At 34.4% G+C, this 15,495-nt stretch overlaps 1 protein-coding gene across 2 annotated transcripts in view; it reads right to left on the bottom strand.

Moving 5' to 3' along the window:
* Window positions 1–15,495, bottom strand: part of STAG1 (stromal antigen 1) — a 428,313-nt gene that overhangs the window by 146,443 nt on the left and 266,375 nt on the right. For both annotated transcript variants that reach the window (XM_033404083.2, XM_033404084.2), the window contains 2 exons: window positions 3,337–3,488; window positions 1,054–1,127 (listed from right to left, as the gene is read on the bottom strand). In XM_033404083.2, the coding sequence (XP_033259974.1) occupies window positions 1,054–1,127; window positions 3,337–3,488 (226 nt within the window). The remainder of the gene's footprint in view (window positions 1–1,053; window positions 1,128–3,336; window positions 3,489–15,495) is intronic.

The raw sequence follows: 15,495 nt of genomic DNA, 5'->3' as shown, positions 1-15,495 counted from the left end.
CACTTAAATGTACTGTTTATTTTATGTTAATTATACGTCTATAAAGCTGTAATTTAAAAAAAAGACTGCATGGCACGTATATGGAAATTTTTGTTTTGAAAATAAATTTGTTGATAATTCATTACATGCATGGTTTATGTAAGAAAGAGGATGTGAAATTCCATTCAAAGAATTCATATTCAAAGTAAAAGGCTTGGTTCTATTTCAAAAGAGTTTTACATTTTCAGTTAAAATAAAATGTTTTAAGGTAAGTTATCAAAGTTACAAATTTTTCCTTTTTTAAAAAAATAATCTCCCTGTTTTAATTAACTTTTAAAACTAACTGGCCAATTAAAGTCTTAAATGTGTCTAAAAACACATCTATTATCTGTGTCTATCTGCCTAAACATATCAAATCACGCCTAATTAATAGAAGGCAACAAGCATATGTATATGATTCATTAATTCTCCATGAAATACGCTCATGTAGTATTTTAATAGGTCACACATTTCACAGAAGGACAACTTGCAATGGAGCATGACAAAAATACTTCAGAAATACTTTGACCCTATTTTCTTGTGTATAGTTGAAGGTAAAGAAGAGTGATGTTATAAAGATGCTGCATTATCTGCAGAGGTGCCCTCTACTGTACTCATTTCTCCCATCTTAACCAACACATTTTTAAAACACTGTTGGTTAATTTGATTATATAACAAGATGAGTACAAAAGGGCCACAAGCAGGGAATTTAATTTTTTCAAATATGAAGACAATCAAATCTTATTAAGGTCACATTAACTTAATGATATCTTATTAATATTACATCAGTACAAATGCAAGTACATAGGATCTCTAACAGTATATGTTCTGAATCTGGAAGAGTGTGGCAATGATGGTGGTGGTACAATTTTGACCACAGTTAACAGTACACTTATTTAGCTTTTATACCCAAAGCTGTTTTCCAGCTAACAAAACAAATAATTAGAAAGTTTATATTTTTATTGCCTAGGACTACAAAGAAGCAATAAATTATTTAAGTTAAAAATGTTCTAAATGATTTTTAAAATCCCTTACCGGTATCTATGAACAAATATACCCTTAAAAATAGAGTTCATCATATTTTCGATTTCATCCTGATTTTCTTGTAGCTGAAATGAAAAATAAATAAAAATATAAATTAAAATACTGATCATTTTATTTGTAATAAAGAGTTCCAATTGTTTTTAATTCCTGATTATTCTCATTCTGGGTAATTTTCAATCTTTTTTCTCATATATTGTGCAACAGATGTCTGAAATTAACAGTATTCTTTCATTATTTCTATAGCTTTTCTACATTGGCTTAAAACCACTTTCTGTCTCTCTCAACATGTATTACACAATGACTAAAAAGGAGTGGTGTGGTTAAGTGTGACCAGATTACTACCACAAAATATCACCTGCTTTCGGAATAGGCCTCAATTTCTTTACCTCTCCTGTCCAAACCAGGTCCCCTGCTTGGTTTTACATTTCTTGGTAACAGATCATCCTCGATTATCATATTTGCCACTGTGTAAGAAAGTTCCTATTCCACCTAAAGTATCCAAATATTACTCTGCGTCTGATTAGCAACAAACTGAGCATTGGTCAAATTCCCAATATAGGAGGAACAGCAGAAGATAGCAAGGACACTAGCCATTAGTGGTGAAATGCAGCAACAAAATAAAATACTATAGAAAAGATATAAATAAACTTCAGGCAATACTACACATCAAAGTTAAAGTTTGAGTTTACTACTCAAAAGGAACAAAAGCACTGATACAAAATCACATTCAAGATGATAGTTTTTATTTTAATTTGTTCTGCAGTGAAATATTTGCTTTTAGTGCATTTATACAAATGTGACAATAAAATTCCTTCAGACTTTCTCTTTTGCTATATGCTTTGTTTTGGGTTTTACTGAAATAACTTTGGGAATACCTTTATAGTAAATCATTGAAATTACTGAAACTTACTATAAGTTCTAATTTTGCTGCATTTATTATATAAAAAATTAAATAATTTATAAGAGATACAGTTTGGTTAGCAGTTCTTACTAAAGTATAGTTCCAAAACTTACTTACAATTATTTCTAGTATAGAATGTGCTATGAGTTGTACTGTGTTCCTCAAAACTTCATATGCTGAAGTCTTAACTCCCAGAACCTCAAACCTTATTTGGAAATAGGATTGTAGCAGATGTAATTAGTTAAGATGGGTTCATACTGGAGTAAGATGGGCCCCAAATCAAATATGACTGTCTCCTTTTTATAATGGAGAAATTTAGAGACACACACACAGTGAGAAGGCCATGTGAAGATTAGAGTTATCTGCCAGTTCTAACCTATACAACTGTGAGACAATAAATTTGTGTTCTAAAGAAAAATCAGGGACTTCCCTGGTGGTGCAGTGGTTGGACTTGAACCCTGGTCTGGGAAGATCCCACATGCCACAGAGCAACTAAGCCCATGTGCCACAACTACTAAAGCCGGTGCACCTACAGCACATGCTCTGCAACAAGAAAAGCCACTGCAATGAGAAGCCCCCGCTCTCCGCAACTAGATAAAGCCCGCGTGCAGCAATGAAGACCCAATGCAGCCAAAAATAAATAGAATTTTAAAAAAATAATAATTAAAAAAAAAAGAAAAATTAGTTTGTGGTATATGCTACAGCAGTCCTAGCACTCCAATACAGCACAGACCATAATTTAATCATAAGTTTGTTGCTTCCTGCTGCCTGTTATAACCCATTATTTATTGACAGCAATATATTTATAGCATTGAGACATTATTCTTTTCTCAAGTTAAAATACAGACTAACACTGTACATCTAAAATTTCATTTCTGATTGGATGAATAAAAATGTTGCCTACTAAAAATCCAGTTTAAAATCTCTTTCAACACATTTATAAGAAAATTTCACTGTAAAATTGGAACCAATCTTATTATTAACAGAAATGTCTCATACATCTACTAATATATAGTCTTTGGCTTTCTCCTGCAATGCATCTTTGCTGGCCCCTAGTTCTGATGTTAGTATTTACTGTGCTTTCTGGGCCCACAGCTTGATAATCTTTTTGAGTTATCTAATTCCCAGACCACCTTCTTTCTAAAGTATGGTTGTTCTGTGTTTCTCTTCTGCCCTCAGACAGCACTCAGATAATCAAACACTGGCTGGAAGCAAATTCCAGTTTCATTTGAAAACTCTGAGCTCAAATAATCAAACTTAAAAAAAAAACTTTTAAAAATACACACAAACCTTTTTAGAGAGAGTAAAAACACATATGATATATTTACTACACATTTACAGAACATAAGAATCACAGTTACTGTGAACCTTACCTCTTTGCGTTTTTGAAGTAGTAACTCCAACCTTTCGTTGGCTCTCTTCCCAATCATTTTATTTCTCTCAGCTTCATACTGTCTCTGTGTATTATCCTGATGAATACTGAGGTTTAAGGCAACATTCACCAGAGCAGTCATGAGCTTCATGGCTATGAAATAAAGTAAGATTACAGTATTTACTTGTGAATCAGAATTTCATCCATAAGATTACAAATTTATAACAGAAATGGATGATGGAAGGAAACTAGTCAACTTCTATGTTTTACAATCTAGGCATAATTTAAATAAGAAAGACGAAAAATTATTTTATAGAAATAAACTCCCCATTTTAGCCTGTGACAATTTTCTCTGCCTCAGTGTCCCTATAAGCTTGGCTCATTAACATTCCCACTTAAAAACAGACTCATCCTGGGAGTTCCCTGGTGGTCCAGTGATTAAGACTTGGTGCTTTCACTTCCGTGGCCCTGGGTTCAATCCCAGGTCGGGGAACTAAGATCCCAAAAGCTGCTCGGTACGGCCAAAAAAAAAAAAAAAAAACTCCAAAACACCCAAAATGGACCCATCCTAATTATCAGCAGGAAGGATTTATGTAGTCTCCTCAACAACCCCTTTCCCTCACCTTCAAACATACACAACCTAAGTAAGAGCATACTAACCAAACCTTTTAGACCTTTCTTCTGGCCACCAATTCTGTGTATATAATTGCTTCCTTAATACCTTTACTTAGATGCGTCAAAGTGTCTTATTTGCTTACAATCAGTTCATGACTTTTACTCCCAAAGATGGTCCTTTCCCTGTGTTCCTCACCTCAATGAATGGCATAACCTCTGATCCCTGAAAAATAGACTGAACCTACCAAAGTCATTAAATTCATTAAAAATATATTCTGTGAATTTCTGACCGGTTTCCCCAGTCACAGTGTTAATGTATTTTTAAACACTCACTTGTATTTGTAAATCTAATTAAATATTATCAAACTTCTCTTTCAAGTCCTCTGAGGAACAGGTATGACACAAACCTTAACCTTTTGTCTATTCAAATTTACTTTCATCATTGAGATGATAAGAGTGTAGGGAATTCTGGTAAAGGAATAAAAGTTTGTGATGGCAAAATGATCTCCCTTTTTTTTCATTTAGTTTATTTATCTGCAAATACGAATGTTCAGTTATTAATGAGTGTTTTGGAAGAACCAATCTAAACATCTGCAAACATATACACAACTAAAGATGAGCATGCATTTCTTTTAAAGCTTCTAAAATTTCCCTTTAATTACATATATAAACATGTATACATAATAGTGTAACTATAGCTATCTATCTACACATACACATACACACACACACACACACACACACACACAATTTGTTATTCGGAAACTCTATCTACATTTTGGTCAAATCCATGTTACTAGCAATGCTACTGCCCTCAAACCAAAATATAAGACAAAAATCCTAAAAACAAAATGTAAGTTAGTGAGTAGTTAGAAATGCATTTAAATGAGAATGTTTCCCTTTTCCTGAGATATGGCATCTAAATATAATAAATTGAAAAATCTTCTTGTGTTTCAAAATATAGGCTAGTGATTTTATAGCATTTTACAAATTGTCAGTAGAATACCTCTGAAGGTTAAAAGTACTCTTAAAATTAATCTGTATAAAAAAGAATAGCTCAAAGGCAGAAGGGATCTGGTGCATTCAAATTGCCCAAGTCAGGGATAACAGATAACAGTTTAACAGAGCTTGTCCTAAGCATACAAAGTCATACCCAAATGGACCTTAATTCAGTTTCTACTTCTAGATCTCTAAAATAAAATGACTTGAAGATCAAGGAATTGGAAAGCATTAAAATTAACACCAACTCTGGCTGGAATTCACCAGCAGAAGCTGAAATACAAATTTTCTTGAACTTAATTGTTTTTTGTCTTCAGCTATATATCTCCTTGGGAACCCAGAACCCAAACTCCAGCTGTCATTGTGTAATGACCCTCCTCCCATCCTAGGTATATATAAACAACAAAATATATCAACATACTAAAAAAAAATGCAAAATGATCAATATATTTTCAGAAACATATTAGATATGATAGAGCAGTATTTACTGAGATGTTTATGGACCTGTAAAATTTAAACTTCACTGAAATTTTCACTTTACATACTAACATATAAGCAAATAAACAGCTATTGAGGAGAGACTTCTAACTTAACGATATAGATACAACATGGGGATTGTGATAGGGATTATTGAGTCCACTGAAAAAAGACTCATTCCTGCATAGACTGAGCACTACTTAAGTTTTACTGGTATTATTAACAGAATTTTATAAATCCAGTAATTCAGCCTGGTTTCTATGATGTGGGCTTTGAAGTGCCTTCTCTTTGTCTACCAAGGAGAATACTTAATTTAGCCTTCATATTTTAACTGTTGGCTACAGAATGGCAAACTTGTTCTACTGCTGTGCTACTAAGAATGTGTTCTGCAAATATGTGTTGACCACAAATGGCTTGTTACCAGTTCATTAAAGGTATAAATTTGGAAGTAAGTTTTTAGAAATTTTTATAACAATCTGACAGAATAATCTTATGTCTACTGAATCTAGTAATAAAATGACACTAAGATCATAATCAAAAAACTAGTCTTTCACCACAGAGAGTTCAAAAAACACTTATTTAGTGCATCCCCATTCATTTACCAATCCATAAGTACTGAGCATTGTTTTGTGTACTAGAAGCACAAAAGTGAATGAGACAGAGTATCTGTTTCCATGATTTTTATCTTCTAGTGAGGAGAAAATAATATATCAATAGATAATATACAAATGAAAACATCTATCAGTTAAAGAAAAAAAATATCGTTAAAAAAAGTAAAGTATGGTAAAAAGGACAGAGAGCAAATGGGGTGGCTAGGCCTCTCTGAAGAGCTCATATTTAAGCATGCATGAGGCAATGAGCATGATTACATGACAGAAAGTGTCCCAAGGAGAGGGAATAAAATGTGCAAAGGTTATGACGTAAATTGTTATGAGAGGGGACTCATAAAAGAGCAAGGTACTTAGTGTGGCTGAAGCACAGAAATAGGCAGAAGCAGGAGACAAGGTTGAGGAGGAAATCAAAAGGCCAGGTTGTAAGAGTTTTACTAGGAACTAGTTAGGACTCAAGAATTAAATCTAGGGCTTCCCTGGTGGCGCAGTGGTTGGGGGTCCGCCTGCTGATGTGGGGGATACGGGTTTGTGCCCCCGCCCAGGAGGGTCCCACATGCCACGGAGCGGCTGGGCCTGCGAGCCATGGCTGCTAAGCCTGCGCATCCGGAGCCTGTGCTCCACAACGGGAGAGGCCACAACAGTGAGAGGCCTGCGAACCGCCAAAAAAAAAACAAAATCTAAATGAGATAAGACCCACTGGAAATTTTGGTGTGGGTGAGAAATAGTCTGATTTATACTTTTAAATGCTATGTGAACAGACTAGCGAAGAGTAAAAGTGGAAGAAGGGAGACCAAATAGAAGAACATTGAAAGAGAACTGAACATATTTTGCCAAAAGCTTACAATAATGATTCTCGAGTTTTTGGCCTTGAGCAACTCAGTAAAGCAATGCTAGCTTGGATTGAAGTGGTAGCAGTAGGTGGAGAGAAAGTTAGATCTGAAATATATTTTCAAGGTAGAGCTAAAAGAATATGATAATATAGGAAATGAGAGAAATAGGAAAGGCAAGGGTAATTAGAATGTCTTGTGCTTATTAGTTATCTAAGTGGAGATGGTTAATAGATATACATCATAAAAATATTGGTTTTTAGAGCCATTAAACTGGATAACATATTGATTCAATGGACGACTATTCAGCCACTAGAAAAAAATGAGGCATGATTTATATATGCTGTAAAGTCTGCCAATAAACTTCTTGGTGGAAAAAAAGGCAAGATGCCTGTCACTGTGTATATTATAATATCATTTACGCATGAAGAAGGAATGAATTATTTATTATTATGTGCCAGTCACTCTTCTAAGCTCTTTACACACACTTATTCATTTATACCTCACAACTCTATCAAGTTAAGTACTATAATTATTTCTTTTATACATAAGAGAAAACTGAGGTATAGATTGGCTAAGAGACTTGGCAATTACACAGCCAGTAACTGGCAGAGATAGAATTTGATTACAGCCGTCATGCTCCATAGTCTAAGTTCTTAACCACTACACCATACTGTCTCTCACTGAATATGTATGTGCTATCATATTCATAAAATCTTTGGAAAGATATAAAAGAAACAGGCAACTTTGGTTGTATTCGGAGAAGGGAATTTGATGGCTGAGAGCCATGGGTAGAACACTGACATTTCACCATATAACATTTTTAAATCTGGAATTTTAAATCGTATGACAGCATTACTCTCTCACCATCATTTTTTTAAATTAATTAATTTTTTATACAGCAGGTTCTTATTAGTTATCTATTTTATACATATTAGTGTATATATGTCAATCCCAATCTCCCAATTCATCCCACTGACCCCCACTTCCCCCCCTTGGTGTCCACTTGTTTGTTCTCTACATCTGTGTCTCTATTTCTGCCTTGCAAACCGGTTCATCTGTACCATTTTTCTAGATTCCACATATATGTGTTAATATACGATATTTGTTTTGCTCTTTCTGACTTACTTCACTCTGTATCAGTCTCTAGGTCCATCCACGTCTCTACAAATGACCCAATTTCGTTCATTTTTATGGCTGAGTATATTCCATTGTATGTATGTACCACAACTTCTTTATCCATTCATCTGTTGATGGGCATTTAGGTTACTTCCATGACCTGGCTATTGTAAATAGTGCTGCAATGAACACTGGGGTGCATGTGTCTTTTTGAATTATGGTTTTCTCTGGGTATATGCCCAGTAGTGGGATTGCTAGGTCATATGGTAATTCTTAGTTTTTTAAGGAACCTCCATACTGTTCTCCATAGTGGCTGTATCAATTTACATTCCTCCCAACAGTGCAAGAGGGTTCCCTTTTCGCCATACCCTCTCCAGCATTTGTTGTTTGTAGATTTTCCGATGATGCCCATTCTAACTGGTGTGAAGTGATACCTCATTGTAGTTTTGATGTGCATTTCTCTAATAATTAGTGATGGTGAGCAGCTTTTCATGTGCCTCTTGGCCATGTGTATGTCTTCTTTCGAGAGATGTCTATTTAGGTCTTCAGCCCATTTTTTGATTGGGTTGGTTTTTTTTGGCAGTGTTGGGTCTTCCTTGTTGCACGGGGGCTTTCTCTAGTTGTGGCGCATGGGCCTCTTATTGCAGTGGCTTCTCTTGTTGTGGAGCACGGGCTCTAGGCGTGCAGGCTTCAGTGGTTGTGGCACGCAGGCTCAGCAGTTGTGGCTCGCAGGCTCGGTAGTTGTGGCACACGGGCTTAGTTGCGCAAAGGCATGTGGGATCTTCCCGGACCAGGGCTTTAACCTGTGTTCCCTGCATTGGCAGGTGGATTCCTAAACACTGCACCACCAGGGAAGTCCCAGGTTGTCTGTTTTTTAATACTGAGCTGCATGAGCTGTTTATGTATTTTGGAGATTAATCCTTTGTCTGTTGATTCGTTTGCAAATATTTCCTCCCATTCTGAGGGCTGTCTTTTCATTTTATTTATAGTTTCCTTTGCTGTGCAAAGGCTTTCAAGTTTCATTAGGTCTCATTTGTTTATTTTTGTTTTTATTTCCATTACTCTAGGAAGTGGGTCAAAAAAGATCTTGCTGTGATTTCACTACCATTATTTTTTAATAGAAGTAATAAAAACATGGAATTGGTTTTCACTTTATTCACTGAGGAGTGAATAAAGATAAAAACGTCTTTAGATTGAGTCTGAGATAATTCAATATTTACAGTTTAGCTTTCTACAGTCCACCAAAACAGTGCTTCAAGAAGGAAGAAGTAGTTATGTCTTTCAAGAAAGATGACACTAAGAAGGTAACTGCTGACCTCAACAAGAGCAAAGGCAGTGAACAGGTAGATAGAAACCTGATTGGAGTGGGTTTAAAGAGAATAAGAAGAGAGTGAGTAGAGACAGTAAATAGAAATAATTCTTTAAGATTTGCTATAAAGAAAAGGAGAAAAATAGGACTATAATTAAGGAGCATGTGGAAACAAGGGAGGGTGTGATGGTCAGTCTTATGTGTCAACTTGGCTAGGCTACGGTATCCAGTTATTTAATCAAGCACTAATCCAGGTGTTACCGTGAAGGTATTTTGTAGATAAGATTAACATCTGTAAGTAAAGGAGACTACCTTCAATAATGTGGTGGCCTCATCCAATCAGCTGAATGCCTTAAGAGCAAAAACCGAGGTTTCCTAGAAAACAATTTCTGCCTCAAGACTGTACAACTCCTGCCTAAGTTTCTAGCCTGCTGGCCCGCCCTACAGATTTTAAAATTGCCAGCTCCCAAATTGTGTGAGCCATTCACTAACATAAATCTTCCTCTCCCCCAATATATATATCTGTGTGTGTGTATGCAAATAAGAAAATAAGTACCTAAGTATATCTCCTGATGAGTCTGTGTTTCTGAAGAGCCCTAACTGATACAGAGTGTTTCTAAAAGATAAATGCTGTTATAGCATATTAATATAATGATAAAGGGGATGGGGGAACTGAAGCAGGACAGAGAGAAAAAACACCCTGAAGAGTAAAGTTCTTGAACAGGAATTGGATCCACTGCACAAGGGCAAGGACTAACCTTAGATAGATAGTACTGTAATAAAAGAAAAAGCAGAGTATATGTGTACTGGTACACCTAGATAAGTAGGTTTAATCACTGAAGGATTCTCTTCTGTCTCTATAAAGCTAGCAAGATAATCAGCTAATTGTGAAGAAAAGAGGATAGCAGATGCTACAGGTTTGAGGAGAAGGTGTGAAATAATCTTATAAGAAAGTAGGAATATCCATGGCATAGAATACTGTAATAGGATTGCTAGGCAGCACTAAAGGTCCACTTGAGAGAAAAATGTAAAATGCCCAGCCATTATAACTATGTGTTGTTCTATAGCCACTTTCAGCTCCACTTGCGTAGGTATGGAACAGGTAGTAATATGAGGTTTTCCTAGGGGGTATAATGGAGGGCAAGGATGTTGAGGATCCTTCATGAGAAGGACATGATTAAAATAAACCTGAATAACAGAATCTATGCTAGGAAAGTGGAGGCAGTGAGGACATCAAGAACACTAAAAAACAGAGTATCAAAGAATTTAAAGCCCCAAAAGAAGAAAAACAATGTTGGAGCTGGGAACATATAAAACAAAAACTGGAACAAAAGAGATTATTGGCAACTGGGATGGTTAAAATTAAGATTATGGACACTGGCCCTTTTATTTACTATTCAACAATTTGCATTTATGTGTTCTTCAACATAAAAATGAAAACTAAAAAGCTGTCTTTATATTTAGTGATACCTACTATACTTTTGAAAACTATTACTATAAACCCTGGAAATATATATGATAATGGGACAAAACTAAATTTTAAAGAGAGGTATGATTATATTCCCTCTTTTTTTTTTTTAAATTGAAGTACAGTTGACTTACAATGTTGTGTGAGTTTCTGGTGTATAGCAAAGTGATTCAGTTATACATATATACATATTTTTTTCATAATGGTTTATTACAGGACATTGAATATAGTTCCCTGTGCTATATAGTTCAACACTGTTATCTGTTTTATATATGGTAGTTGGTATCTGCAAATCCCAAACTCTTAATTTATCTCCCCCACCCCCTTTCCCGTTTGGTAACCATAAGTTTGTTTTCTATGTCTGAGTCTATTTCTGTTTTGTAAATAAGTTCATTTGTATCATATTTTAGATTCCACATATAAGTGATATCATATGGCCTTTGTCTTTCTGACTTACTTCACTTAGTATGATAATCTCTAGGTCTACCCATGTTGCTGCAAATGGCATTACTTCATTATTTTTTATGGCTGAGTAGTATTCCATTGCAATTATGTTCCTTCTTTAGTTTTAAAAAACTTATTTAAAAAAACAAAAAGGCTTACAATAAACTTCCTCTTTCCAAATAATAAACATTTAATCAATCCCTGTCTCTTAAAAACCCAACCAAAATAATGAGAAAACAATTTTCTTCTTCAATAAATCCAGAAAATTACCTGCAACCCCAAACCACAATGTATCAATATACGTATATGGAAAGCAGAAGGATGAAGCATGCAAATCAAACCAAATGGTTGAAAAAGCTTGACAACTATATCTAAAGAAATACAAAAAGAAAAACAATTTTGGTGTGTAGAACCCAAAAGCATTAAGGAATTGGAGAAGTATTGGTGTCCACAGAAGATGAAGTGAAATAAGGTCTGGAAATAGGAGCATTATTTCAAAGTTTGTATAGTAAGTAATTAAATCTCCACTCGAACCTAGGCAGTCAGGCAATTCCCCCAACATACACTCATCTTGGAAGTCCAGAAAGTTTATTCCCTGAAGAATATAAACCAGAGATTTGGACTCATCAGACACAGAGGAGGGATACAGGTGAAGTGCAGAGTGCCCTGGGTGCTCCTTCACCCTGTATTAACTCCCAAATGGCAGACAGCAAACAGACTTAAGGAGATTGAAAGATCCTTCTGCAAAGAAGCTAAACTTCCCCAGGGAAAAATAATTATCAAGAGTTTAGGGTCCACAGTGAAAATGGTATGTGACCACAGGACCACCCTACAGTGATGCTCACCAAAGAGGCCAGAGCCATTGCCCCTCCCTGTCAAACACAACACACACACACACCCATGCCACCCCCAACCCCCACCCTCTCTGGCAATCTGCTCTTTAGTGTCTCATTGTCAGCAATGACTAGAAAGCCAATGAATAGATACTTAAGGAACGTTTCCAACATGAAAGACACTGATAAAAGCAGAGAATTGGAAAAGAGGTCAGAGTAGGGTGTAAAAAAAAAAACACTTCAGAGTAATAATTAACGTTGTCAAAGAGAGATAAAAGAAAATGTTACATCCATGAAACAGTGTTAAAAAAAAAAGACTTGGATAATGCAAAAGAACTCTTAGAATATTTAAAATGATAATGAAAATTAAGCTCAATAAAGCTGAAGAAATACAAGAAAAGTGAACAAAAAGACTAAGGAATGGAAGCTAAAAGAGAAATAACAAGAAACTCAGGATTGATTCAACAGATTAACATCCAAGTAATATGTATTCTATAAAGAGTGCCCAGCATAATGAATGGGAATTATATACACACATTAGGGTATATCACCATGATATTTCAGAAAATCAGGAACAAAAAGAACATAAAGCTTCCAAAGACAAGAAACAGGATCAGAATCAGAACTTTGAAACAGGATTGGTCTTCTCAACAGCAATATTGGAAACAAGAGGAAAAATTCTGAAGAAAATTTTCAATAAGTTCCACATTGGTTCAATTAAATGTAAGAATAATTTTTCAGGCATGTAAAATCTCAAATATATACTTTTCCAATACTCTTTTTCTCAAGAACCTATCAGAAAACATGCTACCCAAAAAGGAGAGAATAAATTTAAAAAGAAAAAAAGGGCAGGCCAAAGATAGAGGTTTCAACAAAAGACAAAGGATCCAAATAATGGCAGAAAAGTTAAATAACTTAAAGGACATAAAGATTTTAGAAAACAACACAGCCTTATCAAACATAATTGTAAAAAATTAAAAGTACAGAAAATGTACCCCACAAAATTGATTATAACATCCTATTATTTGTTTAAAAATAAAATAAAAAATCCTCACATAAAAGGAAACACCGACATGTCATGACAAAATTAAGAAGTGGTATGATTATGGCTAATTTTTATTTTTGTACTTTTCTCCTATTCTGAATTCTTTGTAAGTTGTATATGTAATTTTATATGTACAGAAAATGTTTAAACATACAACATGGAAGTATTAATGAAAAATCTACAAGAAATTTTCTCAATTTCTCTATCCTCTTTAGAGCCAAACCAAGCAAGCTCTGTCATTCTATCACAGTTATAATATCAGACACTTACTGAATGACTTGTATATGTGAAACATTTAACACGAATTATTTCATTGAAGCCTCACAACACTCCTATAAAATGGGACTATTAGTAGCAACACTATACAGATGAGGAAAGTGAGGCCCTAAAGTTAAGTAACTTGTCCAAGGTTACCAAGTTGATACATAAAAGATATGATTATAAAATGATTTTAAAAATCATAATTTCTTTACAAAAACTAGCCCCCAAAAGAAAACTAATTTTCATACCCGATGACAGAAAGTAAAGGCGATAAATCTAAGAAAATGATACTTCTGTAACTAGAAAACGTAAAACATTACTCTAGATACCTATATTTACATTTGAAAGAGTAATTACATTTAAAAAGTTTACTGTATTTTATGTGTACAGTTATAAGATATAGTGGCACTCGCAAATTTGGTCTATTATTGGGCATTAATCTCATGAGAACACCAAAAGTCTACTACATACAAATTCTAGAAAGGTGAAAAAAAAGTGTTATATCTAGAGGAGCAACGAGAAACACAAAGGTATTAAAGTTAAAAAAAATGCACTGGTGAAAATACAAAGCAATGAGAAAGTAAAAATTTCTTTAATGAATAAAAGGAAAATATAAAGAAATTAAGGAAGAGAGCTTATTTATACTCTAACAGTCTGCTCTTTGATGATGCCAGATTGACCTAAAATTTTGAGGTTCTAACCACAGCAACCAGAAATATTCAGTCTGCTTAAGAGTTATAAAATACCTACTGAATTTAATAAATAGAATTTGGCATGTGAGAGCCAAAAAGATATGTAAAAAATGAAAGTGCATGCTGTTAGTTTTCTTAATAGCAGTTTCTGAAAGATCTGTTTATTTACTTGTTTCTGATTTCCCCATTTGCAATGTCTTCTATTACGAAAATAGTAGGTGTTCAATAAATTCTGAGGAAAAAAAACACGAGTGAAGGGAAACACTGCACACACTACTGGCTCTTACTGTCATTACAGAATAACAGCCGCAGTTTACTAAATGTCAGGCACTAGTTCAAGCTTTCTTAATTTCTTTTAATGAGGTAGCTATCATTATCTTTCCCACTTTGCATATGAAGAAAGTGAGGCCAAAAGGACTTGTCCAAATTACCCAATTAGTAAAAGGAAGAAAGGGATATGTATTCAGACAGCCTGGTCCAGAACCCATTCTATGAACCCTATATTATATGGTTTCAGCAACCAAAAGCCAAAGAAAAGACATCAATTTACTGAGACAAGATTATTTTCAGTCTGTGATGGGAGAACAAAGAAATTTCTTACAGCTTTTCTTTTCTCAGAGTAAAAGTCCAGAGATGCTGACTTGGTAAAAAAATGTTAATCAACAACAAATCATATGTCAATATAAAATCAACCATATACCAATATAATAATGTTCAACAATGAGATACAAAGAAATGTTTACTTCCGCAAGAATCTGAGAGTGACCTACTATTGTTAACTAGTGGTAAAGACTGGCCTCCCAGCATAATGAGCCACCTGACTGTCATATGATGATCTTAACCACATTTTCTAATTTTTTCAGAATTCATTTTAGAAAAAAATAGAACAGAATCAATCACCATGCTATATTAATAAAATTTTGTAGTCTTAATCCCCCTTTGTTCAAATCAGCATTTTCACTTTAGAAGTGAGAGGTAGCCAGTATCAATCTATTTGTAACATAGAAAATTATGCAGGTGAGAAAACATCAAAAGATAAAAAAGGTAAACCAACATTATTCATCTCGCCATCTAACAAAAATTTGAAGTCACCAACTTCTAACGTATTGGCATACATTTTAAAAACAAATGCCTAAGTATAACTATAAATCTAAAAAATAGATCCTTTGAGATTAGAATTATCTTTATAATACCAAACAACACAGTGGTAAAACAAAGGGAAACCTACTTGTTTTTGAGCTGGAGGAGGAAAATATTTTTTCATGAAGATTCCATGAAATTGGGGAAAGAAAATATGTCCAGCCTCAGATTGTAAATCCACCAAAATAATAATGACAAAATACTACTTATATAAATTAAATCCACAAACTATGTTCTATTCTAATATGTCTGAGATAGCTATTTAGAAAAGCAACAAAGGCACTTAATTCTGAAGATAAATCGGTAATGAAAACTTTATT

This window comes from Orcinus orca, chromosome 5, assembly GCF_937001465.1.
Source record: "Orcinus orca chromosome 5, mOrcOrc1.1, whole genome shotgun sequence".
Lineage (NCBI taxonomy): Eukaryota > Metazoa > Chordata > Mammalia > Artiodactyla > Delphinidae > Orcinus > Orcinus orca.
This window is presented reverse-complemented; position numbering and strand designations above follow the sequence as displayed.